The sequence below is a fragment of the Macrobrachium nipponense genome, chromosome 23 (genome assembly GCF_015104395.2).
Source record: "Macrobrachium nipponense isolate FS-2020 chromosome 23, ASM1510439v2, whole genome shotgun sequence".
Taxonomy (NCBI): domain Eukaryota; kingdom Metazoa; phylum Arthropoda; class Malacostraca; order Decapoda; family Palaemonidae; genus Macrobrachium; species Macrobrachium nipponense.
This window is the reverse complement of record NC_061090.1, coordinates 16347996-16373550: the sequence shown is the minus strand read 5'-3', so window position 1 is coordinate 16373550 and position 25555 is coordinate 16347996. Positions and strand designations below refer to the sequence as shown.

General features: G+C 41.8%; 1 protein-coding gene across 3 annotated transcripts in view; it reads left to right on the top strand.

Annotated features, from left to right (window-relative positions):
• Positions 1-25555, top strand: part of LOC135199003 (aldehyde dehydrogenase X, mitochondrial-like) — a 46419-nt gene that overhangs the window by 5749 nt on the left and 15115 nt on the right. For all 3 annotated transcript variants that reach the window (XM_064226933.1, XM_064226928.1, XM_064226920.1), the window contains 6 exons: positions 7838-7939; positions 8680-8845; positions 10124-10314; positions 21922-22011; positions 22727-22856; positions 23374-23558. In XM_064226933.1, the coding sequence (XP_064083003.1) occupies positions 7838-7939; positions 8680-8845; positions 10124-10314; positions 21922-22011; positions 22727-22856; positions 23374-23558 (864 nt within the window). The remainder of the gene's footprint in view (positions 1-7837; positions 7940-8679; positions 8846-10123; positions 10315-21921; positions 22012-22726; positions 22857-23373; positions 23559-25555) is intronic.

The following is a 25555-nucleotide window of genomic DNA, read 5'->3' as shown; positions in this document are numbered from 1 at the left end:
TATGATAAAAATCCTTTATAGTTTAGCACAGTATATTATAAAAATAAGTTTCTGGTTAGAATTACAACAAAAATTTTGAGATTATGATGATTTTCGACACGTTTTTTATGTTGTATTTTTCTATGTTTTTTAGTGACGCCTCATATGCGGAACTAGTTTTCCGAGCGGAATGAATACATACTAGTTTACATATAACAGTCCAAAAGCGCAAATAATGAAAAAAATCATTGCTTGTTCCAGTAATAATAACAAAACGAAGTTCTGGTTAGATTACAACGCAAATTCCAAGTATCCAAAGAGAGACATTATCCAGTAATTTGATCAGAGAGAGAGAGAGAGAGAGAGAGAGAGAGAGAGAGAGAGAGAGAGAGAGAGAGGCGTCTTCCGACGCTCCGAGTTAACGACGCTTTTAAAAAACGCATACTAGTATGATAAAAATCCTTTATAGTTTAGCACAGTATATTAATAAAAATAAGTTTCTGGTTAGATTACAACAAAAATTTTGAGATTATGATGATTTTCGACACTTTTTATGTTGTATTTTTCTATGTTTTTTAGTGACGCCTCATATGCGGAACTAGTTTCCGAGCGAATGAATACATACTAGTTTACATATAACAGTCCAAAAGCGCAAATATGAAAAAATCATTGCTTGTTTCCAGTAATAATAACAAAACGAAGTTTCTGGTTAGATTACAACGCAAATTCCAAGTATCCAAAGAGAGACATTATCCAGTAATTTGATCAGAGAGAGAGAGAGAGAGAGAGAGAGAGAGGAGAGAGAGAGAGAGAGAGAGAGAGAGGCGTCTTCCGACGCTCCGAGTTAAGGACAGAGAAGTGTTCGTTTCGTTAAACGGCCTCTGACTCATGCCAGTAAATGTTTTGTTGATACTAATAATATAAGCCTATTTAAAGATACGTTTACTTTAATTAGTCTATATGATACGTAAATAGTAATCCAACCTGTTCTTGTAGCCCTCAATATTTGGCAAAATCGAAGTATCCAAAGAGAGACATTATCCAGTACGTAATTTGATCAGAGAGAGAGAGAGAGAGAGAGAGAGAGAGAGAGAGAGAGAGAGAGAGAGACGCTTTGGCAACAATGGTCTCGGGGTTTTTATAGCTTCCTTTCTGCTTGATGATCGTGGATATTGTAGAAGGATTTCGACCATACTCGTTTGCCAATCGACGATACGAACGCCACGTTCATGCTTTGCTATAATTTCATGTTTTGCTTCCATCGAAATAATTTTCTTGGGTTTTTTCTTATCACCTGCTTTGTCTTTAGCTTTGAGACCCATGGTTAATAATAAAATAGACAAATAACACGAAAAATAGCCGCAAATACAACGAACTAAACAACGACGTGTTAACATGCAGCACCAACAAACAAACAGACTGAACGCCATTTATCGGTCGCCTATACAACTAACACTCATCGCAAAATCGTATCTCAAATATTTCGTTGTATCAAAGCTTGTATTTTCGCAAATTTTCTGTTATATCTCAAAACATTCGTATATTAGGGCAATCGTATGTCAGTTTCCATTGTAATTTGATCAGAGAGAGAAAGAGAGAGAGAGAGAGAGAGAGAGAGAGAGACGCGCTTTGTCAACAATGGTTCTCGGGGATTGACGTAACGTTTATTTTCTGAACAGATAGGACAGAGAAGTGTTCGTTTCATTAAACGGCCTCTGACTCATGGCAGGAAATGTTTTGTTGATACTAATATATAAGCCTAGTTTAAAGATAATTTACTTTAATTAGTCTATATGATACGTAAATAGTAATCAGCTGTTCTTGTAGCCCTCAAGATTTTGCAAAATCACTCCAGGTTTGTACATAAAACTTCAAGAATGTAGTGTCACCAGAGGATTACAATAGTTTTTACCTTCAAGAACCAGCATTCTTTTATGAAAATAACTCCAGGTTGTACATAAAACTACAGGAAACAACATGTAGTGTAACCAAAGGATTACAAGTAAGGTTTATATAACTTTTTATTAGTTTAAGACATATTTCCTTGCGTCGTTCCGTCTTACGACGATTTTCGGCTTACGACGCGTCTCAAGAACGGAACCCCCGTCGTAACCCGGGGACTGCCTGTATAGTGTTCCCAGTGCAGCTGAGGGTGCGTCTGATCGGCTCCGTAGCGCTTCCAGGCCTAGACCTCTTCCAAACTCCCAGACCCAGTGGAGGAGGAAATTCGACAGCCGCAGGAAGGTTAGGGAGAACCCCCACCGGTCAGGCGTCCCCGCTCGGCAGGTTCTGTAGAACGTCCCAGACTGCCAAGGATAGCCATTGATAAGGCATCCTTAAAAAAGTGCGTCTCTTCATCTTACATCCGAAAAGACGAAGAATGGTATTTTTGGTTTGGAGCGATGGAATCTAGCTGCGTTCCCCTCTGAAAACTAAGAGAACACTGAGCAAGAGCCAGCCGCGTTCCAGCAAGCTAGCGTGAGCTACGTTCCTATAGCCAGCAGCGAGGCGCGTTCCAGCTAACAGACTAGCGCGAGCTGCGTTCCTACAACCAAACGCGAGCCGCGTTCTAGAAAATTTTTCTTGGCGCAAGGCGCCTTCAAAGAGACGAAGCGCCAGCCTGGCGCAAATTGCGCCAGAAAAACAGACGGCTAGAGCAAGGAGCCTTACAGTAGAGTGGCAATCAGAACGATCCTTCCATTGAACGTTTCCGGGCAAGAGGCTCTTTCTAAAAGGGGTCTAGTAGGCGCTCGGAACTGTCAGGGCGCACGGGACCTTCCACGCAAGCGGAACGTTCCAGGAGCGAGTCTCCTTTCTAGCGTGCGGAACATTCCAGGCGCGCGGAACATTCAGGCGCTAGGTGCAAGGATCCAGGCGCCAGAATATCCTTTCTCTATCTGCCTCGGCAGGGAAAGAAGGTAGTAGAGTATCTGCTGTATGAGAATACGATACGTAAGCACATACCGTAGTTACTTCTTTGCTGAGCAACTCAATTACCAGTATCCTTCCAGGAATTTCCTAGGAAGGACTACGCTTAAAGGGATTGTTAAGACAATACCTACTTAGCTTCTAGATTTATCGAAGTCTTGTTTCGCTTAGATATGCATTATAAGAACTTCCTGAAGTTCGATAATAATTTTATAAGATTCCTTTATTAAATGGAGTAGCTGGCAACTCTGGAAGAGTAAGGCCAGTCGGCTAACGAGACTGCTATCGCTTAGACACCAACGCAGTATCATGTAGGTGTCGGTCATGAGTGGTCGGTAACAGTGTCTCTCTCCTGCGGGATGGAATGAATAAACCATGTCTCTCCCCTACAATCGTGGTTTTAGCCTCGGATTGAGGGGATAGTTAAGCAACATAAATAAAATATTGTCTGCCTTTTGCTAAGAAGCTTTCAATAAGAAAGATATTACAACATTTCAATGCTGTTTACCGTAGGTAACATTTTTAAAGGATTCTAACGCAGCGGAACTCTATATTGTATAATGCTCTCATGCTTACGAAAGCATGGCTTATTAGAGTACATGCTTAGTGAGAAGATGAATGTAGTAGAGAATTCACTTTAAAACTACGGTATGGTCAAGTCTTATGCACATACCGAGGTTAACTACAGAATTCCTAGCATCCTTACAAAGGTTTCATAGATTAATGCTGTTTACCACAATGTGACAGTATTATAAAGGATTCTAATACGGCAGCGCGCGATATATATAATTCTCTCATCCTTTCGAGAAACGCACACAACCTTTTTAAATTCGGATATTGCTCAAGAGAAGTTGGGTGAGTCGGATGGGAAACATTCTCTTAGTGGCAGAAGTTTGTTCCCTGAATGGACTATACTACGTATATAAAAGTTTTTTCCCACTAAGAACGGAATTAACATGTGAAGGATGTCGGGTACCATAAAGGCATAGATGTTATGGCACATAATTCCTAAAAAGAACTAGAAGGAAGCGCCAGCCTGGCGCAAATTGCGCCAGAAGCGCCTGCCGCGCCAGAAGCACCATCCAAGATATTTTCTCCGTTTTAGCGAGTTATTAACCTAAGAGTCCAGTAGCCTCTCGGACAGCAGGCTCTTGTAACGGCAAGATTCGTTCCTGATTTCGTTACCCATTTAATCGAAAAGGGGTCGCTTACAAGGAATGATGAAATGATTTATTTTAATCACTTAGGCCAATTCCACGACTCTCTCATATCGCAAAGAGCATCGAGAATCTCTTTTTTCGCCCCTGTTCGCGTTAACAAAAGAGAACCTATTTGGGAACAGACACGGAACGTAACGATCCTTAAGAGGTTCGATGCCAGATTTTTGCATGTCCGTGAGAACCTTCTCGATCGAAGATAATAACTGTTAACGTATGTCTAACATTTATTGAAAAGTTGTGAGAACCTGCGGAAGTCTTCTTCATAGATCTCTTTGTAAGGTAGAAGACGAACAGGCTTCCTTTAGACTGTTTCTTTTTTCCTCGAACCAAGAGAGGTAGCAATATAAGACATCTTTAAATTTAAAGAAGGAATAAACTTTAGCCTTTTTTCCCCTAGTTATAAATTCTTAACAGATATTAAGATAATTGGGCGTCAAAGGAAGAGAGGATGTATGCCTCATTTTGGCCTTAGAGAGGTTGGATTCACAGAAGTCACGTTCTTCTCACAGCATGTTTCGTAAGGCTTTTCCAAGATATCTGGATATTCTATCAGAATCTATTATAAATAGACCTATAAAACCTCTCCACTCTGAGTCTGTCCGCGTGCAGACCTGACCAGAAGTGGACATGAATGAGAGGTTTTTTCAAGGTAAATGACAATAGTCATGGCTAAGACATAGAATTGCTGCAGATCGTGCTAGATGGAATGAGGAAACTGTCCTCTTTCCGATACCTCTGGAACCACATAGCGAGGTTTTTTCTTCACTTTCAGAGGGAAGAATCACCTATGTATATATCTGCTATCAAAGAACGCAGTAAAAGGCCATACTCTGTCTCTACAAAGGAATTAGAGATAACAGAGGATTAAGATCTTCGGGATCTTATACGATACCGCAATACGACAAGAGTAGGATATCATGTACTTCGAATGGGATTTTTTTTTTGTGGCCACAGATTACCGTGTTCCGACAAAATGGAACTGCTCCTCATCAAACTTCTTTGAGGAAGTTTATGAAGGAATTCTTTGTTTCTCTTAGCCCGAAACGACCAAGAAGACAAGTGAATTTTTTGTGCATTGGAATCTCGCATCAGATTCAATGGAGACTCGGCAATGGGTTCTTGCCAGCATAGTATGTCTGGCAAAAGAAATAAATCCCTCTATTCCTGACGCAACGCTTTCAGATAGAAGTTTAGTTGCCCAGGCAGGGTACTTACATTTTCATCTACAGAAGAAGAGATGGTTTAAACGTTTGCCTACAGAGTCTTCGGGGTGCGATGAGGGCTCAAAATGCTTCCCAGAAGGTATTCAGAAGGATACAATAAGAGCTAGAAATCAGGGTTCCGCCCAATTTCAGCTCAGAGTCTCCTTCGACTTCCAGACTCCTTCCCTTCCTTCGGGCAAGGATAGGGAAGATTCTGCAACGAGGAACCTCATCAACATGTAAGAAGAGATCTCGTTAGCAAAAGAAGTGTTCACGAAGGATCCTCCTCGGAGGAAGACTCTTCTCTCTCATATTGTTAGATATCCTGTCGTCTACTGGGTGTAGCTGACTAAAATCACCTCCCCTTGCCAGGGGCCAAAAGCTCAAAGGGGAAGAATTTCTTCCACCCTTCTCCAGTCTCCTGATAAACTATGTGGTTGTTTCAGGACTCTCGGACAATGTAGCGCCAGCCAAGCGCCAAATGCCAATACAGGCGAAAAACGCCAGAGGCGGACAGTTCCAAGGAACTCTGTCATGGTCGGATACTGAGAAGGAGCGGGCCTCCAACCTGGCGAACAAATCGGACAGATATAAGAGTGTCCGATGTGGACATTGCCAGACAGCCTAGAGACTCTTCCAAGCTCGAAGCTCCAGCAAGTGTGGAGGAGCCAAGCCAGGCGCGAGGCGCCAGCCAGGCTCTAGGAGCCAGCCAGGCTCTAGAAGCCAGCCAGGCGCCATCCAGGTGCCAGGCTCCTTCAAGGCTAGGCTCCAGTCAGTAAAGAGAAACCTAAAGCTCTGTCATGTAAGAGGGCTAGTCCCCATTGATATGATACAGGTAAGGCTCTGCCATGTAAGTGGGTCAGCCCCCATTGGCACGATCCAAGAAGGCTCTGTCGTGTAAGCGGGCTAGCCCCCATTGACATGATCCAGAAGGGTTTGTCAGTCATAGGTCCTACCTCGCTGAAACTCTTGAGGCATGCAGACTCATAGACAGTAATCATGAAGTCTTCTGCCAGGCTCCAGGTGCCTTCCAGGCGCAAGGCACCAGCCAGACGCAAGGCTCCAGCCAGGCGCGAGGCGCTAGCCAGGAAGGAGGAGCCAATCAGGCACCAGCCAGGCGCGAGGCGCCAGCCAGGCGCAAGGCGCCATCTAGGCGCGAGGCTCCAGCCAGGCTCTAGGCGCCATTCAGGCGCAAGGCTCCAGCAGGCGCGAGGCGCTAGACAGGCGCTAGGTTCGCCTGCCAGGCACGAAGCGCTAGCCAGGCTCCAGGCTTCACCCAGAAGAGATCTATATCAAAGAACGCCCTGGCCTTCTTTGAGACATTGTGATCTCCTAAGCACTTGATAAGTGCATTGATGATTCCTTCAAACAGCTGAGAATTAAAAGCGCATGAAGTGCGAGCTTTTCCGAATTCTTGTTCTTTCCCTAACAATATGTCATAAGGACATATTAGCTGTCACATACGGGAGATGCAACTCTGTGTTGACTTCCCATTATCCGAAGGATGTCAAGATAACCTTCGAGGGATTCCTTCTCTCTTGGTTGATACGTGTCTGCGGATACATTGCTGGGATAGGGAGCAGATACTGATCCTTAAAACTAGTGAGTTAAATTTTATTTAACGTCGTGTTTTTTCTTTGGGTTGTTTGAAAGGAGTTTGTAGATAACTCTCTTCAACTTAAGCACTAACCCTCGTGTTAGGATCAGGTGATCGGGATCGGTGTTGTGCTCCTTAATTATGCCACTAGGCATAGGCATATTGTCATGTAAGAGGCTCTGTCGAGTAAATGGATAAGACCCCATCGACAGACCCACAAGAACTCTTAGCCATAGGTCACATCCTCGCTGAGGCCTCTTGAGGCGAAGGAGATTCCTAGGCATTAGCCATGGAGTCTTCCGCCTGATCAAGTAGGAACCAAGGTTTATTATTTATTACCTACAACGTATGTTGTTTACCTGTCTATTCAGTAAATAGTTGTCTCTTTCCCTTCCCACCACCAAGGGTGTCAATCAGCTAAGTATATATCTGCTGGGTAAGTTCCATGTACAAAAATGATATTGTTAAGATACAAAGTTTTGTACATACTTACCTGGCAGATATATACGATTGATGGCCCACCCAACCTCCCCTCAGGTGACAGGTGGAAGAGAAAATCTGGTTCTAGAACGGTAATCGTTCCTATTCCTGCCACCCAGCGGCAGGGGCGGTAGATCACCTGACCTACCTGCAGCGTGTGCCGCGAAATTCGAATTTCTGTCGGGGACGACGGAGTCTATAGCTAAGTATATATCTGCCAGGTAAGTATGTACAAAACTTTATTGTATCTTAACAATATCATTTTAAATGTGAATTTGATTAAGATTGAGCTAAATTTACACTTTCTGGTTATCAAATCCATAGTTGTTGTAATCAGAATAATAATTATTTTGAAATTTCTACATTTCTTTTGCATAAAGATTCTTCACATGGTTTTAATGGCATATTATTTTTCTCTTTCCATGGTGAAGGCTGATGTCAACAAGGCTGTTAAAGCAGCCCGAGCAGCTTTCAGCTACGATGCGCCATGGCGAACCATGGATGCCTCAGAGCGAGCATTGCTCATGTTTAAGGTAAGGTTAGAGAGAATGTACATCATTCAATACCGCATTGCATTTTTTTCCCAAGAGTTTTATTTCAAAGGTCCTAAATTTTGATTACTTGATTTTTGGATGAGATACAGCATTGTAGTACTATCAATATTTCTCTTATGTTGTTTGTGTTAATCATTTTTTTGTTAGGTATTTCTTCTGTGCTGGACCTGAAAGTGTACAAAATGCTAATGATATATCATATTGTCAGAAGAAAAAATTCACAGTACGTACTGTGCTGTACACCTAGATACATCTGAGAACTGTTAGATACAGTACATGCTGAATTACAGCCACGTCTTGATATTTGCCATATTCCTTCCACTTTCTATGAACTTAGAATTTGTTTAGCTAGGTGACCTCATATTGTAAGTGTATTGTATGATAAGATGTAAAGTAAAAGCTGCAAAAACCAGGAACAATATCTAATCATAACAAAGCAGACATGTAATTGATATATTGGTGTACATTTTTTTCTTATTCAACAGTTAATTTTGGTTGAAAATGACTTATGATTTTTAGAAAATAAATGCTTTATGTACACAATTCCTTCTGGAGGCTAATAAATGTTGCTTTATTACACTCATTGTGACACTTTAATTGTAGCTAAAATGGGAACAAAACTACCATGAAGTTTTTCTATTGTGGCAATATGTATAGCATTTTATATATGTCATCACTGGCAGTGTTGAAATTGATGGGTGTTTGTGATTTTCTTACAGCTTTGTGATCTCCTTGAACGTGATATAAACTACCTAGCAAGCTTAGATACCTTGGACAATGGCAAGCCCTTTACAGAGTCTCTGGGGGATTTAGACTACAGCATCAAGACTATTCGTTACTATGCTGGCTGGTGTGACAAGATTCATGGAACAACCGTTCCTTGTGGTTAGTAACTGCCATTTTACCATTAGGTCTTGCACTTGTATATTTAGTTTGATTGACATATGACAGGATTTGTTCTTGAATGTGGAAAATTTAGCAAACAAAACACAACTTAGATAGGTATGGGTTATAAATGATCAGTTGAAAAGATAGTCAAAAAGTAGTTCTGGTGAATCTCAAAGTGATTATGTAGAGATTTCAGTCGTGCAAACAGTAAGCTCCCTTACACTATAGATTTTTGAAGGCATCTGCATGTATGTTTTGATGATGTGGCACAATATTGCTTAGTGAATATATTCCCTGTAGTTCCCATAAGCCTTTTTAACAATGACAGTGCATTTTTTAATTAGTCTGCTATGCAAGATTTCAGTGTTTTTGTGATTCTCATTCAAGTTATCTTGACATTTTAATTATGTTGTGGATATTTTTCCGATTAAGTTTCGTTACCCTTCCCCCCCCCCATAAAGTGTTTTAAGTTCCTGGGAAAAAAAGCAGTGAAATCTGCAAATTTTCCTAACCTGTATTGTAAATAAGTATACTATTTTGAATCATTTGAACTAAAGATTTGGTAATGTACAAATGGAGTAGGTCTCTACCTTCTTTAATCTTTTAGATCGTGTATTGATGTACTACTGATAATTTTAATCATGTACAAAGTGGAGTAAACCCATACCCCGTTTAACCTCTTAGGTTATGTATTGATGAACTGATGTTCTTATCATTTACAAAGATGCATAGGCCCATGCCATGTTTAACCTTTTAGGTTGTTTATGGATGAACTGATGATTTTTATCATGTACAAATTGGGATAGGCCCATGTCCTGTTTAGTAATCTTTTAGGTCTTATATTAAGTATTGTATATTAAAGAGTGAAATAAAAATTCTTAGTTTTTGTTTTGACAAAAGTTTCTTATTGCTTTATACTATTCTTAGATTATTTTTTATAATTATTTGAGTTGAACATTATGCAGTATCAAAGGTTTAGTATTTTTGTAGGTGTGTTATTTATGACCATTGCAAAAAATACTTTTGTTTCAGCAATCTTAGAGGTTTGCCGCTGCATGTGAAAATGTGTACTTAAAGTGAAACTGACAGATTATCTTACATAGTGTGCTACTTTCTGTTCAGGCATCCATTGCTAAAGAATTTGCGTTCTGATTTTGAGTAGTTTCAGGAACAAGTATGTTTAGGTAAAGTTTATGATGACAAGATTATATAATGAAGTTCCTGTAGATTTTCTTGTACCTGGATACATGTATATACTTTTAATTTTCTTAACAGATGGCCCCTACATGTGCATGACACGTCGTGAGCCAGTGGGTGTTGTTGGACAAATTATTCCTTGGAACTATCCTGCCATGATGTTGGCATGGAAATGGGGCCCTGCACTGGCTGCAGGTTGTACCATTGTCCTCAAACCTGCAGAACTAACACCTTTGAGTGCCTTGTACATTGCTGCCCTTGCAAAAGAGGTAAGAACATTGAAGATTGGCTGCACTCTTGTGGTCATTTCTCTTGGGATATACAAATTGTAGGAAAAGTGTTTTAAGTAATGTGAACTATGGCAGGTGAATGGGAGTTCCCCCTCTTGCAAGCTTACAGTATAACCCCAGACCTCGACACTAATCCATTCTAGAAAAGAGCGTTGTGATGCCATGCAGTCGAGATCCAAATAAATTTTTCCCGTAAGAAATCTAACTGAAAATGGATTAATCCGTTCCTGACCACCAAGTCATTATCCTAACCCTGCCTTTCATATAAGTAACTTAAGAAGTAATTACATAGCTAATGTATTTACCCTTGTATGGCAACTTTTTTAATTTAGCAGTAGCTCTTCTTTTGGTTTAAGTAGGTGACCTCCCACCACTACTGGAGGAAGAAGTAAACAAAACGGCAGTCATATGCAATTTGTTTCTGCTGTTCATGATGTAAACAACACACCATTTGCAACAGCTTGTTGGGGGGGGCGAATTGCCTACATTTCATTCGTGTTTGGTGAAGTGCAATCGTTTTCTTTTGGTTATGTTTATGCTAGACAGTGCTTAAGCATTTATTTTTGGTAGTTTTTACTAGTTTTCAATTAATTATTAGAATTATCAGAATTCTAGTAGTATATTCACTATTGTACCAAGTTAGGCAACAGTCGATACTTACTAAAGCTTGTTATGATCCGCATATGATCTGTCCAAACCAAGTATAGGGGCAAGAATGTAATTTTCATAACATTCAAAGAGAGAGATAGAAAGAGGAAGCTGTTTCTATAGCTGCAAAACACTCATAGTTTGAAGACTAGCCTGAGTTAGGCTACAAGTCAGGCTTACTTCTAAAGCTGAAAACTGCTCCCATAGTTAAGAGACTAGCCCGAGTTAGGCTATAAGTCGATAGTTTTAAAGCAAAAAATCTTCTCATAGTTTAGAGACTAGCCTGAGTTAAGCTAAAAGTCGAGACATACTAAAGATTGTCATGATCCTCCTACATCAGGGGGCAAGAATGTAATTTTCATAAAACATGTAAGAGAGAGACATAGAGAAAAAGGAAGCCAGTTTTAAAGCTGAAAAACCCTGTTAACTTGCAGGTTATCTCTATTACTCTCCCTTATACTCCTATTGCTACTGTGCTTGCCCTCCTACTGTAAAACTACCTTCTTTACCTGGCTTCCGATCCTAATATCATCGCCATTCTAAAGTCCAGATTTGATAATAAGCTTAATCTGGTAGTAAGTACTCTTGCTGATATGAAGACTTTTAAAATGATTATAAAGAGAATGTGTGCAGAGAAAGTGATACAGGCAGTCCCTAGTTATCAGCAAATTCGGTTATTGGCGTTTCGGTTTTATGGTGCTTCTCTAGCGCTGAGCCGATTTTCGGCACCAGATTGTGCCAGATTCTGGTTATCGGCAAAAAATAAGAGTACCGGCACCAATACATACCTATTAGAAGTGCCATTAGCTTGTTATCGGTGCCGATAAGTGTTGGAAATCAGTAATTCTCGGTTATCAGCAATTTTCGCTGTCTGTGAGGGGGCCTGGTCATTTTCCACCCTGGAAATTTTCCCTCCCCATGAACATTTTCTTCCTTAGTATACAGCAAGTTACTCAATTGCCCTAGTGATAGTTTAAGTGGTTGGGATGCTAGTTCTGCCAATTCAGTTGATAGTTTCAATATCACAGTGTACTTGGACAGTGGCGCCCAGGGGAGGAGGCAAGATTTATTACGAAGGCTACATGTTCACGAAAAAAAAAAGACAAAAAAGACAAAAAAGACACGTACTATTTGATAGGAGTGTACCCAGCGAAAAACCAAACCATGTAAGGATGCATTCACAACAAGCTTAACCCTGGATGATGTGAGAGTAACTGTGCCCCATAGCCATGAAGTTGATTGTTTTGGTGTTGAAGCAGAGAAGGTGCAATGTAGTATGTATTTGCCAAAAGCAAAAATATCATGATGGCTGTTGGTTATTTTATTCGACCCTAATTATATGGTAGGCTCCCTCTTTGGGAATTTTTGCCTCCTCCCAAGGGGATTTCTCCAGTCTTTTGGCTCATCTCGTTGATCTGTTTTTTCTCGTCAGCTAGTTTTTTTACATCCACAAAATTGAAACATCTGGTTAAGGATATATTCACAGTAGTATTTTAAGTCTTCAGTTTCCTTGATTGGGAGAACCATTAAGATAAAGATAGCTTGGAACTCAAAGAAGAATAAGACTTGAGGCTTGCTGACCTGGTCATCTAGACTTTCCTCGGACACTTTTTTTTCAAGCTAGGACCACCTCTTCCCTCAAGCAAAACCTTTTTGTGGAGGGAGATCTTGGATGCCATTCACGTCCCACTCAATGTCCGATTTTCATCTGGAGCCATCAAGAAGAGTTTTTCCAAATCACACAGGAAGTGAGACAGAAGTCCTCCATGTGCCTGTAAGAGCCATCCTACTAGAGTTTTAGGAGAGGTGATCTCTCTCTCTCTCTCTCTCTCTCTCTCTCACTACGCTTCAGTATTACGTAGTCAAATGATGGCATGCTATTGGCTGGAATGGTTGGAAGTAGCCAATCACACAGTAGGGTATCAGCTTTCCTCGTTCATATTGGCTGGAAGGGTTGGAAGTACATAGTCAATCACACAGCAGGGTACCAGCTATCCACATGATGCTTTGTTTACAAACTCATTAGTGTATGAGTGTATTAAGTATTTTTAATATGGACATGTACCTCTCTCTCTCTCTCTCTCTCTCTCTCTCTCTCTCTCTCTCTCTCTCTCTCTCTCTCTCTCTCTCTCTCTCTCTCTCTCTCTCTCTCATAATTAGTTCACATCATTATTTTTATTACTTACTATTTCTCTTTGTGTGTTTACATAATTTTAAATTGTGTTAGTATATGATTTTTATGACATGAATACCTCTTTCATACTTTTCAATAATGTTTTTCAAGTTCAGTTGTGGTTCTTACCGTTTACCTTTTCTGCACGTCTGCAATGGTTTTTTTGTGGCCCATGTTTTTTTTATCAAAAAATAGTATAAAAAGTTAAAAAAAAAAACTAAGAAATTATATCATAACACTCAAGAGCACAACTGAGCAATGTTTAAACAACCCATAGGAACAATGCCAACTGGTGCCGACTGATCAAAATACTTTCCTTTAAAAAAATTACGCATTTTATTAGGTAAGATTCTGGGTTTTTGTTTGGACCCCAATGTAAAATTTGTTCTGGGTTCTACTGTACCACCAATTAACCACCTTTAGACCATGCTTCAGTGACTGTTTCCAGCTCCAATTAGGATTACTACTAGATAAAGGCTGAAGTTTGTATACGTATGAAAAAAAGGATTTTGACGTAAGGAAAAATCTATTTCTGGGCGATTGGCTCGTGTTCGCCAGCGAATATCCTTTAATCTATTATTTCTAGGGTAAATGTACTAACACATACCAGAGAATAAATAAAATAAAGAAAAAGGTCAGTATGACTGACTCGCTCACCCTCTAGGAGGGTGTCGGTATGAACACTAGGCGAGTGAGACCACTACCACGAGCCAAATGCCAATAGAAATCTCCCACTACAAAACCCTCCAAGAGGGGAGCCGTCCCACAGAGGGAGCAGCTCGCCTACTATACTACACCATCCCATTGCTTGCGACTGCTGCGCCTCTAGTGGCCATCCTGAAGTTAGCAGACAATCTTGAGCGAAGGGATGGGTAGGGGGGGTTTATCGCTGGCACACGAGCCAATCGCCCAGAAATAGATTTTTCCTTACGTCAAAATCCTTTTTCTGGGCTCAGCTCGTGTCGCTTGCGCGAAATCGTACCAGAGAAACAGCACAAGATTGTAAACAAAGTAAAATAAAATATAAAACATAATAGGTCTCAAATGAAAGATACAAAATAAAAGAATGAATATAATTGCTAAAAAGATACAAGTACACAGTAAAGCAAAATCAGAATTATGCTTAAATTACCCTTAAATCTAATTATGTTAATAATATAAGGTAATTTACATATATACAAATAGGTACAATGATTACCTATCACAATAAATCTGTGTAACAACATGTATCAAAAAATAGAAATAGCAATTAGTATAAATTTACATAAATATTTGATCAATGATAAAATAAAATATCTTAGGAATGTATATGACTTAATATACAAAACCGTAACCATTGCATTATGATGTATCCCCTAGCATAAAAATAAGGGGATAACATCTATGAGATCAGTATGGTAATCAGATGTGAGTGTCCCTAACCAGACAAAAGGGGCACTATACAATCATAAAGCAGCTAAGACACAAGGTAAATGTTAATGAACAAGGCAGGAATAGACGAACTGTTGGGTGAGGCAGGTAGAAAGGAGGACTGAATCTTCTACTATAATCTAGCTAGAGTCAGGGGAAACTATGTTACCCGCTGCTACTGCTGGGAATTTCAGAGCTTCCAAGGACTTAAGGTAGTGACGTTTTGAACACTGTCGGCGATTTCCATCCGGTATAGCCTTCTTTTAAATCAGCAAAATTCATATGTTGGAAGTAATTAATTGAGGTGGCTACTGCCCTGACATCATGTGCTTTTGGAAAGGAGTCAGGATTGGCTTGTTTGATAAAGTACAGGATTTGTTGCCTGATGCCTTTAGTGGATAAAGTACCACCTTTTTCCCTCCTAAAGAGGGGCCCCGATGAGGAAGAGGAGGTCCTGGATAGAAAGGCTCGTAAGGTTGAAACCGGACAAAGGGAAAACATCTTGTGGAAGGGGTAGTACCTTCCAAGGTTCCCACCTCATCAAAGGATCTTCATTCTTTGCTAAAAAGCTACGTTCCGGAGAAAGTAGCACTTCCCCGTGGGAAGGAATTGAATATGATCCGGATCTCTGGATAAACCGCCGACAGTTCTGAAATTCTTGCTCCTGAAGCTAGGCTTAATAAAAACAGAGTTTTTCTTAGGAGCATCATAAACGAGCATGTGTCATTACGGTTTCGGTTTCGAGCCAGTTTAGAACATCGTTTAAGAACCATGAAACTGACGTAGGCCTGACAGAGGGCCTAAGTCTAGCACATGCTTTAGGAATAGACGAGAAATAGGTATCTGTCAAGTCTATGTTAAATCCAAATTGAAATATCTTTTTCAATGCTGACTTGTTTGTCGTAATCGTGCTAGCTGCTAAACCCTTTTCAAATAAAGATCTGAAAAAGGATATAGCAGAATTAACTGTCATGATTCTGATATCTGCTCTCTCAGGAAGATTGCTAACTTTTTGACGGCAGCATCATACTGCCTCAAAGTTGAATCCCTTTTATCGGATTCCAGGAAAAGAATATTCTGAGGGTCAATATTCGCATCTCTTTTTGCCGCAAACTTCATGAAATCCATAAAGTTAGGGTTTTGAGAATTCCTGAGGAAGCGAACACAGTCTTCGTTTGTACTGACTGGGAGAGCTTGGGACTGGGGATCCGAAGGGGACGAAGACCCCCAGTTCCAGGATCAGGGGGTACCAATTGCTCTTCGGCCAGTCTGGGGCTACTAGAGCCACTTGACCCCTGAATGTCCTGAGTTTGTCTAAGACCTTCATAAGGAGATTCACTGGAGGGAAGACGTAAATCTTCTCCCAGTTGTTCCAGTCCAGAGCCAGGGCGCGTCCGTGGCGTAAGCCAGAGGGTCCAGGTTGGGGGCTACATAACACGGTAGTTTGTGGTTCGCTTGTGATGCGAAGAGATCACCTGTAGCCCTGGGACTCTTTGAAGGATCCATTGGAACGAACTCTCGTCTAGAGACCATTCCGACTCTAGGGGTACTGATCGGGATAGGGCGTCTGCTATGACGTTTCTTACTCCAGCTATGTGGGTGGAGGAAAGATGCCAACTGAATTTGTCTGCCAGGGAGAATGGCTATCATGACGTGATTTAGATGACGTGACTTGGAGCCTCCTCTGTTTATGCAATGTACTACACTGCGCTGTCCAAGACTAGCTTTATGTGGGAGTACCTTGGTGGGCGTAATCTTTTCAGAGTCAAGAAGACTGCCATTGCCTCCAGTACGTTTATATGGAACTGACGGAACTGGGGTGACCAAATTCCTTGCACCTTTTTGACCTGGGAGTACCCTCCCCAGCCGCTTAAGGACGCGTCTGTGTGGATGGTAATCCCTGGTGGAGGGAACTGAAGAGGGACTGACACTGACAGATTCTTGACTTTTGCCCACGGCCGAAGCCGGTTCTTTAGAATCAGAGGTACTGAGGATAGCTTGTCCCTGGACCTGACATTTGCTCGAGAGCGCCAGATCCTGGTTAGATCTTTCAGTTTGGCTTTCATTAAGATGTTCGTTACTGAAGCAAACTGGAGAGAGCCGAGGATTCTTTCCTGAGCTCTCCTCGATGCTAGTTTGTGACTTAGAAATTGCTTGACTGACTTCGCTATTTCTTTCCTTTTGGTGGATGGAATCGACAGAGTGTGTGAGGATAGATTCCATTGAATGCCTAGCCACTGAAAGTTTGACTCTGGGGTGAGCCTGGACTTGGATCTGTTTATCTGAATCCTAGATATTCTAGGAATTGGATCACTTTCAGTGTGGCCTTGTTGCATTCTTCGACTGATGGGGCCCAGATCAACCAATCGTCGAGATACGCTACTACCATAATCCCTTGAGCTCTGAGCTGTTGCAACTACTACTTCCGCTAGCTTCGTGAACAGCCCTGGGTTGCCCACGTTGAGCCGAACGGGAGTGGCCTAACCTTGAAGGCGAACGTCTGGTCTCCTATCTTGAATCCCAGAAACGGACGGAAAGTGTCTTGCAATAGGGATATGATAGTAGGCGTCTGTAAGATCGATAGAGGTGGTGACGGCCCCACGGGGAAGTAAGGTCCGCACCTGTGAGATCGTGAGCATCTTGAACTTGTCGCAGCGGATGGCTAAGTTAAGCGGGACAAGTCTAAGATTACCTTCTTTTGTTTGAGCCTTTCTTTGGGACGCTGAACAAGCGACCTTGAAATTTTAATCTCTTGACTTTGACTTATAGCTCCTTTCTGAAGGAGGTCCTCTGCGTACTCTGTCAATTCCTTGGAAGGAAGTTGACGGAAAGGTCTGGCTGGAGGTGGGTTCGTCAACCAGCTCCAACCCAGCCCTTTTGACACTATGCTCTGAGTACCCACTGGCTGAAGTTCCACCGGTGGCGAAAGTGAAACAGCCTCCCTCCTACCTGAAGTTCCTCGTTGGTTCTGGTAACCCCTCGACCTCCTCTGAAGTGCTTTCCCCTATTGAAGGGGCCTCCCGATCCTCTCCCACGAAAGGACCGCTTACCTCTGCCTCCCTTGTTCGAGCGGTCATACTTCTGAGAAGCTTGACTCTCGAAGGCTGGATTGTAAGCTGGAGAGATGGCGTATGAGGTGGAGGGTTGAGGCTGAGGGGATATCACATAAATAGGCTGTGATTGACCTTTAGACGTGGAGGGCTGAGCTGTCTGCACTAACGGCACTGTAGGAACTTGTTGAGGGAAGCGCGGCTGCTTCTTTTGGTAAGGTTGGAAACGTCTAGGCTTCCTTTGTCCTTACCTTTTGGTGTCAAGTCTTGCCTTCTCCTAGCCGTAAGACCCCACGGTCCTTAAGGCTTTGTTCAACCTCGTAGCCTCTGCTTGTACTTCCTTTACCATAGCCTCTGGGAAGAGATCTGCGCCCCAGATGTTAGAAGAAAGTAACCTATTCGGTTCATGCCGAATGGTTGCCTCTAGCAATACATGCTTTCTGCAATTTGTTCTAGCAGTGGCAAACTCGAACATGTCTGACTGCACCGTTTGAGTCAGGGCTTTGGTCTAAGCAACTTAAAAATTGGTTCTGAACCATAAGCCATGGTTGCTACCTCAGACATAGCCTGCAGGTTGATTGACCTGGCTAGTCGTGTTTTCGAGTCAAACTCCGCTTGAATAAGACTATCAGGGAGCCTGGGCAGCTTTTCACCAAACTGCTCCATAGCACAGTCAGGTTTGAGTTTGCCAGCTGTGAAAGTGTTAGGCAAGTCTTCCCATAATTCTCCAATTGACGGGAGCAACGGAGAAGTGGGGTCTGCTTCTTTCAGCTGAGGCATGGGTTCCCCTTTCTGAGCTGCTGAGATGGTCGCCTTCTGCTATCTTGGTAAGGAAAGGGAGCGGGGTACCTTCGTCCATCGTGAAAATGGTAAAGGGACTTTTGAATGGTTGGATCTTGGTATTCGAACAGTCCATGTCGTCTAGACATCTAAGCCATTCTCGTTGGGCCTGGTCCCGAGAATAGAGGACTGTCTCCTTTGGTACCCTGTCATCTCTAACCATAGCCGAAGGCGTGAGCCTAGCGTAGCTATGAAGGGAGGCTGTAGGCCTTCCGGGTAGAACTCGAAGTCCTCTATTCTTCGAGTTCCAAACTCCGGTACGGAGATGAGACCATCTTGGAAGGGAGCATATGACGCTACTCTCCAAGGATTGTTCATGGAGAAAGCGGGCAGCGAGTCATACGGGGGAAGCTGAGATCCACTAGTGTTAGAGGTTGAGGGAGAGGCAAGAGGGGCTTCTCTTAGGCCGGCTATAATAGTATCCTGAGAAGTTATCCTATCCGACAGGCGAGATATCATATGTTCCATACTCGTCTTAAGGGAGCCTACAAGTCGCCCACCTGTTGCAACAGGCCAGCATTGGTGTCCAGAGCCGGAGCTGCTGCGGAGGTGGAGGGGAGACTCTGAATAGGCACCAAAGGTAGTGGAACTGGTGATACTGCCGGGGTGCGGGATTTCTCTTAGGCTTACTCTTTGAGGACTTTGAGCCGGAGCTAGACCCTTTAGACCTGTCTGGGCCGGGATTACGAGCCGGAGACTTACGCGAAGAAGAAGACGAGGACGTCTTCTTCGAGGACGATGACGTCTTAGTCGAGGTCATATGCTTAGACTTGATCTTAGGCCTAACCGAAGCCTCTGGAGGAGTATATAACTCATCACCGGTAAAGCCTGGGAAGGATGGTGAAGTTGCAGGGGTGAAGAAACAGTCACTACCAAGGGGGACCCGGCCTTGGGTACCTGCATTACTTAGCCTCTTCGACCAACAGGTCGTCTATACCTACCATAGGTTCAACATTTATATCCAGGGTTGCGACATCCGTGTGGAGATATCCTGTCTTGTTCAGTCAAGGAGGCCGCCAGCTGTTGTTGGATAAAGGCAATAGAGGGGTCCGCCTCTACCGGGTCGACGTACCCAGTCGCCTTGCCTCCGGGGAAGATTAACAAAGCTAAACGCTTCTCCAGTATGTAGGGCTGACCCTTGGCGGCGTTCTTGCCAAAAACCTCCGACCCAGGCCCGCAGGGTAGCCAATGCCGTATCTCTTACTGCCGGAGCCTGTAAGAGAGGATATATTTTAGATTTAAGAACCACTTAAAACTAAAACTTAGGATATAACTTAAACTAGATGCCTAAGTTAAAGTAATGATGAAAACTTAAGAACTAAAAGAAGCGGAGCGGCATGCGGAGATTGGAATACTTACGCCTTCCAAAAGCTGGCTCACCAGATCGTAACATATGGTACACGTCTCATGGTACCAGACCTGGATGTCCCCGTGCGGAGTCGCGCATGGAGCATGGGACCGGCAAACTTCGTGTCCACAGGGGTCCTGAAGTGTAGCGGAACATCCCGGATGCTCACAGTTGGTGGCCTGTAAGTGGGAAGACACATGAGTATCTTAGGGGTAACACTTACAGACTAAGGACAAAAGAACTCCGTTACGTGGCGGAGCTCGGAAAAAATTTGGGCATAACCCCTCCCTGCATTGCCTGAATAGGCTATAATCCGGAGAGATCCGGTAAATACTAAGGAGGGGTGGGGATGGTTTAAGAAACTTAAGATAAACTTAAAGATAACTTAAACTACATGCAAGTAACCGGACTAGGTCCAGTGAAGCGGAGTGTAGTAACTCAGCAATACGGTACGGTTAGTAAAGACCTATTGTATGCTCCGGTGCCAACTATGGTGGACTATACCCTTCCGCTGGATATCAGGACTCCGATAGGGAGGAGCTCTAGTAAGGAGGGAAGGGCGAGATGACATACAGTACTCGCGCTAACCCGGAGCGACAAGGAAGTAACGGAGGGGGGGAAGGCCAGAGCCCCCACAACAACGTACCACCCGGCCGAGCCGAGAAGCGGAGAGGTCGGAACCAGTCAGGGACTGTCGGACTCCCAGGCCCCTCCGGTGAGGGGAAGGGGGAGGCAGGCTCGGGCATGCTGGGCGAGCAAGGACAGACCGACCCACCCCCGCCCGACTCTAGACTCTATGGGAGAGCGGGAGAGGGGGAAGGGGGACTGGCAGGCGCCTGGCTGACTCGTGATCACGTAGTGACCACGAGGCGGTAAACTAAGATACGGTAACAGCAAGCCTAGGCCAACCAACTGATCAGAGAGAAGCTATCGGGAAGCAACCAGAACTGAAAAGCGGTAGCATATAGGCCCATAGGGCGAAAACCAACTGATCAGAGAGAAGCTATGAGGAAGCGACCGAACTGATCAACGGTAGACTAGGCTCTACGAGCCAGGACCTAGGCTAAGCCAGACGCCAACTAACCTAACAATAACAAAACATAAAAATATAATATATATAAAAATGAAAGAAAAAGAAGGTAAAATAGCAGGAGAAAAAATCCAGGAGTGTGCGACTAGCCCGAAGGCAAGTCTACCACTCAAAGCTAGTCAGGGGCCGATACTAAGAACCTGGACTAGGGTCTGGATAGAAAAAGCCTACATAAGGTGAAATACATACATGTATAACAACTTGAGTAGACGTAATAACGCGGATAATCAAAATAGAGCGTAAAATAATAAGGGATGTTCTAGGTATGGGAGACCAAGAACGAACCCAACATGCGGCAGGACCATGCTGCCATGCTTCCAGCCCCCGAGAACGTATCTATACCTAAAAAAAACGGCAAATACCGTCTCGGGGACGGAAAAAAACTCGCTAACCGTAATACTGAGTACTTAACTTAGCTGCTGCAATAGCTGCACGCTCCATTATCGAAAAATCCGAAGAAAGGGCACAAAATACACAGAGAGAAAAATAGCACTTGTGATTCGTGCGAGCTAACGAAAAAGGATGGCCACTAGAGGCGCAGCAGTCGCAAGCATGGGATGGTGTAGTAGTAGTACGAGCTGCTCCCTCTGTGGGACGGCTCCCCTCTTGGAGGGTTTTGTAGTGGGAGATTTCTATTGGCATTTGGCTCGTGGTAGTGGTCTCACTCGCCCTAGTGTTCATACCGACACCCTCCTAGAGGGTGAGCGAGTCAAGTCATACTGGACCTTTTTCTTTATTTATTTTATTTATTCTCTGGTATGTGTTAGTACATTTACCCTAGAAATAATAGATTAAAGGATATTTCGCGCAAGCGACACGAGCTGAGCCCAGAAATATAAATTACGTTTAGGAATCTGGCATACTGTGTAATGTCAATAGTACATTTTTTTTAAATTGTCCACAGTTCCCATTTCGTTATACCCTTGCCTATTTAGAAAAATTTTATTGCCTTCAGCTACCAGATAATTGAGCACTTGTGATGTACCCATGCTAAGAGATAGTTATTCATGAACATGATGTTTTTCAGGCTGGATTTCCACCAGGAGTTGTGAATGTTGTGCCTGGCCTTGGTCAAGGAGCTGGCCAAGCAGTAACTCATCATCCTGACATTGACAAGGTTAGTTTCCTGTTGAAATTGTAAAATGGCAAGAAGTGGTTTGCTTGTGTTTATTAATTTCTTGTAAAGCATAGCATTTTTAGCAGACTGAATTGAGTGATCTCCAAAACATTGAAGTAACCTGGACACACTAATTGTTGATTGAAGTGGAACCAACCCAGAAACCCAAATACTTCAATAAAGTGAAAGTTGTAATTATATTTTTGTCAACAATAAAAGACTTGGATGGAAGAATGGATAGAAATATAACTGAGCTAAGGGGAAGCTTTGACTTTGTCTCTGGTAAGCATCCCAAGTTCAAGTAAAAAGTATTAAGAGATTTCAGAGGTGATAGATGAATAACGAAACCATTGGAAATTTAATTCAAAAGAACGAGAATGTTTTGGAAGAGAAAAGGCATATCTTGTTTGAAACACAAATGGAAGTCGGTAAGAGTTTACTTATAAGAAAGAGAAAATGACTGAGTGAACAAAACCTTGAGGAATGCCCTTAGAAATGAGGAGAGGAAAAGAGTCTGTGATGTTCACAGGTAATGGGGATTTTAAATTAAAAAACAGAAATGAGTTTAGAGCAGGGTTTGTGATGTTCATAGCTAATAGGAATTTTAAATTAAAAGCCAGAAATGAGTTTCATAAGAGAACTGTAAGAAACTCATAATGATTATACATATGTATTTAACTCAAATGTAAAATTATGTAAAATTGCTTCACCTCAGGTTGCTTTTACGGGTTCTACAGCAGTTGGAAGGAAAGTCATGGGTGCTGCCAGTGCATCCAATTTGAAGAGAGTAACTATGGAGCTTGGCGGGAAAAGTCCAATTGTAGTTTGTGAAGACTGCGGTGATCGTAAGTAGACTTGATCATGTTGAGAGCCATGATGTTTAATGATTAACACTGAAAATGAGTGCTTTGCTCTCTCTCTCTCTCTCTCTCTCTCTCTCTCTCTCTCTCTCTCTCTCTCTCTCTCTCTCTCTCTCTCTCCACAAATGGTTGGGCATTCACCATGCAAATGAATTGCCAGCATTTGATTTCCAAACAAGGTGAGATAACAATAAAGTTGTTCCCAAAAAAATCCTGAAAAAATCTGTTGGCTCAAGCGATGAATTAAGTACTGGGCTGTTGGGTGACTGTTGTGAATTTCAGCTGATGGTTATATAGTGAGTGCTTTTCTCTCTCTCTCTCTCTCTCTCTCTCTCTCTCTCTCTCTCTCTCTCTCTCTCCTAAAAATGTTGGCTATTAATGTTGCATAACAAATTGGGGCATTAGTGTAGCAGTTTTTAAAATATTAATTTCTTTATTTGCTTTCATATTTTAGTCTTGATGACTTTAAATAACTGTATATTAATCAAGGATTGTATTGCAGTAAATGCAGCTGCTGAGTTGTGCCATTCAGCTATGTTCAATAATCATGGACAGAATTGCTGTGCTGGTTCTCGTACATTCGTCCATGCATCCATATATGATGAGTTTATTAAACTTGCTGTCCAGTTTGCTAAGAAGAGACCTGTAGGTGATCCATTCCAAGAAGGGATTTTGCAGGGCCCACAGGTAAGAAGCCACTATCTGATGCTTGGTTAATTTGCCATTTTGGGGTCTAAGGCCTGTGTCAATGGCTTGTTGAACTTATTAAGAATAGTATTGTAATGTAGCATACTGATATAATGGATTAAAGCATACAAGCCTACAATGTTATGTTATTAAAGAAACTCTGATATGTATCGTTGTATACCGTATATACTCGCGTATCATGCAACATTTGGAGGTAATTTTAAGGGGGTCGCATCTTACATGAGATATAAATTTCAAGTTTGTAATAATCATAGTATATTAGTATCATATGATAAAGTACAAACATATCATATGCATCTTTTCCATGGATATTTTAAAAAATTTTGTTTTACTTCACTGTATCCAATAATATTTTTTCCTCAACTTCAGCTAAAACTTACAGATTAAATTTAGCAGTATATATATGCCCTTGCCGATCTTATATCCATAGTGAGAATGGCTATAATACTGTTATCGTGCATCGGCAACAAGGATATAACTAAGTAAACATATGCCATCAAACACAGCCGTAGATAAAATTGAGAGAAAATGATTTTAATCAAAACTTCAAGTCTTAAAAGAACACAATTTACTGTTGTGTTCACACCAATAAATGACAAGTAATGTAGCGGTAAAGTTCGTATTACAATGAAATGAAGTGAAAATAGCAAACGGAATCACGTAATATTTTTACACAATAAACAAGCCCACAACGCAATCTTTTAACAAAAAAAATACTTCTGTTCAAGAGACGTAATAAACTCGTATTTTGACTTAACACGAGACGTAATAAACTCATATTTTTACTTAAAAACACATCGTATAATGGCAAATTACCTTGTCTCATATAAGTAGAGTATCTAGATATTTTACGTAAACTAGAAGAAAGGCAATTCGCTCCGAAATGAGTTAAATACGGACAAATAAAATGATACAATAATATGAGAATATATACAATATTACAGGATACTGTAATGTATAACTTTTTAAAAGAATCAGACAGGATGCATATTCACTGTGTATTTATTTCATAAATATACGTAGCCGTCAGCAGCCTGACATCGCTCAATTAGGTATGCAGATGTTGGTCCGAATCTGATTCCTGTAGTCCGAATGCATTGAAACTCCAAAATTGGCTTTAATTAATAAAGTTCTAAATTATATCGTATATGTAGTACTATACAGTATACTGAAGGCTAGGCCACTGTATTCGTATATATACGATACCACGATATCATCATCATCGTATAAGCGAGGCTAACTTGTTAAATGCTATTCAATTTCTCTTTGTACTGAATCATCATAAGCCAGTGTGCATTGAACCTAGAGAATTAGCTGAAATTAATAATTAGTATGCCATAAATGTATAAAATATGCTGTGTAGTGTAGGCTAGGCTACCATATATGTAAAGATGGTACTGATTACCCTATTGTAGGCTACGCTTGTATATTTTTACAGTAAATTAACATGGGCCGACTTACGTCCAAATCGATTTATGACTGGTTGTTCGTAACCAATTGCAGTAGTAAGTCAACTACTACCTGTAACGTAAAAATATATCAGTCCTATTCTCATTAACGTCATTTGTAACGTAACAATGGTAATTTTTTACTATCGTACGATGGTTGAAATGCAAGCAAAAAGGCTGTTTTTATAGGATTGGTTGCTCACAGCAAATCAGCTGTTTCTGGCTGTATGCATTTTCTTAACAAGTCTATCATTACTACCGATACTTTTTGCATTCTCTTTTACGTTTTTAAACTTAACTAGAAGATGGAGGAAAAGGGGTTAGCCTAACTAAAAAATGGAATAGATAAGAGAAGGAAAAGAAGTTAGCCTATTGTTAAATTTTGGTCTCGTAAATTTAACTCGCATGGTACGTGAGATACGTGATAAAATAATTATTCGAGGGTGAAAATTTAGGGGTCGCATATGCGTGACCGCATGTTATGTGAGTATATACAGTATGTATACATATGTGAATGCGTGTTTTTGC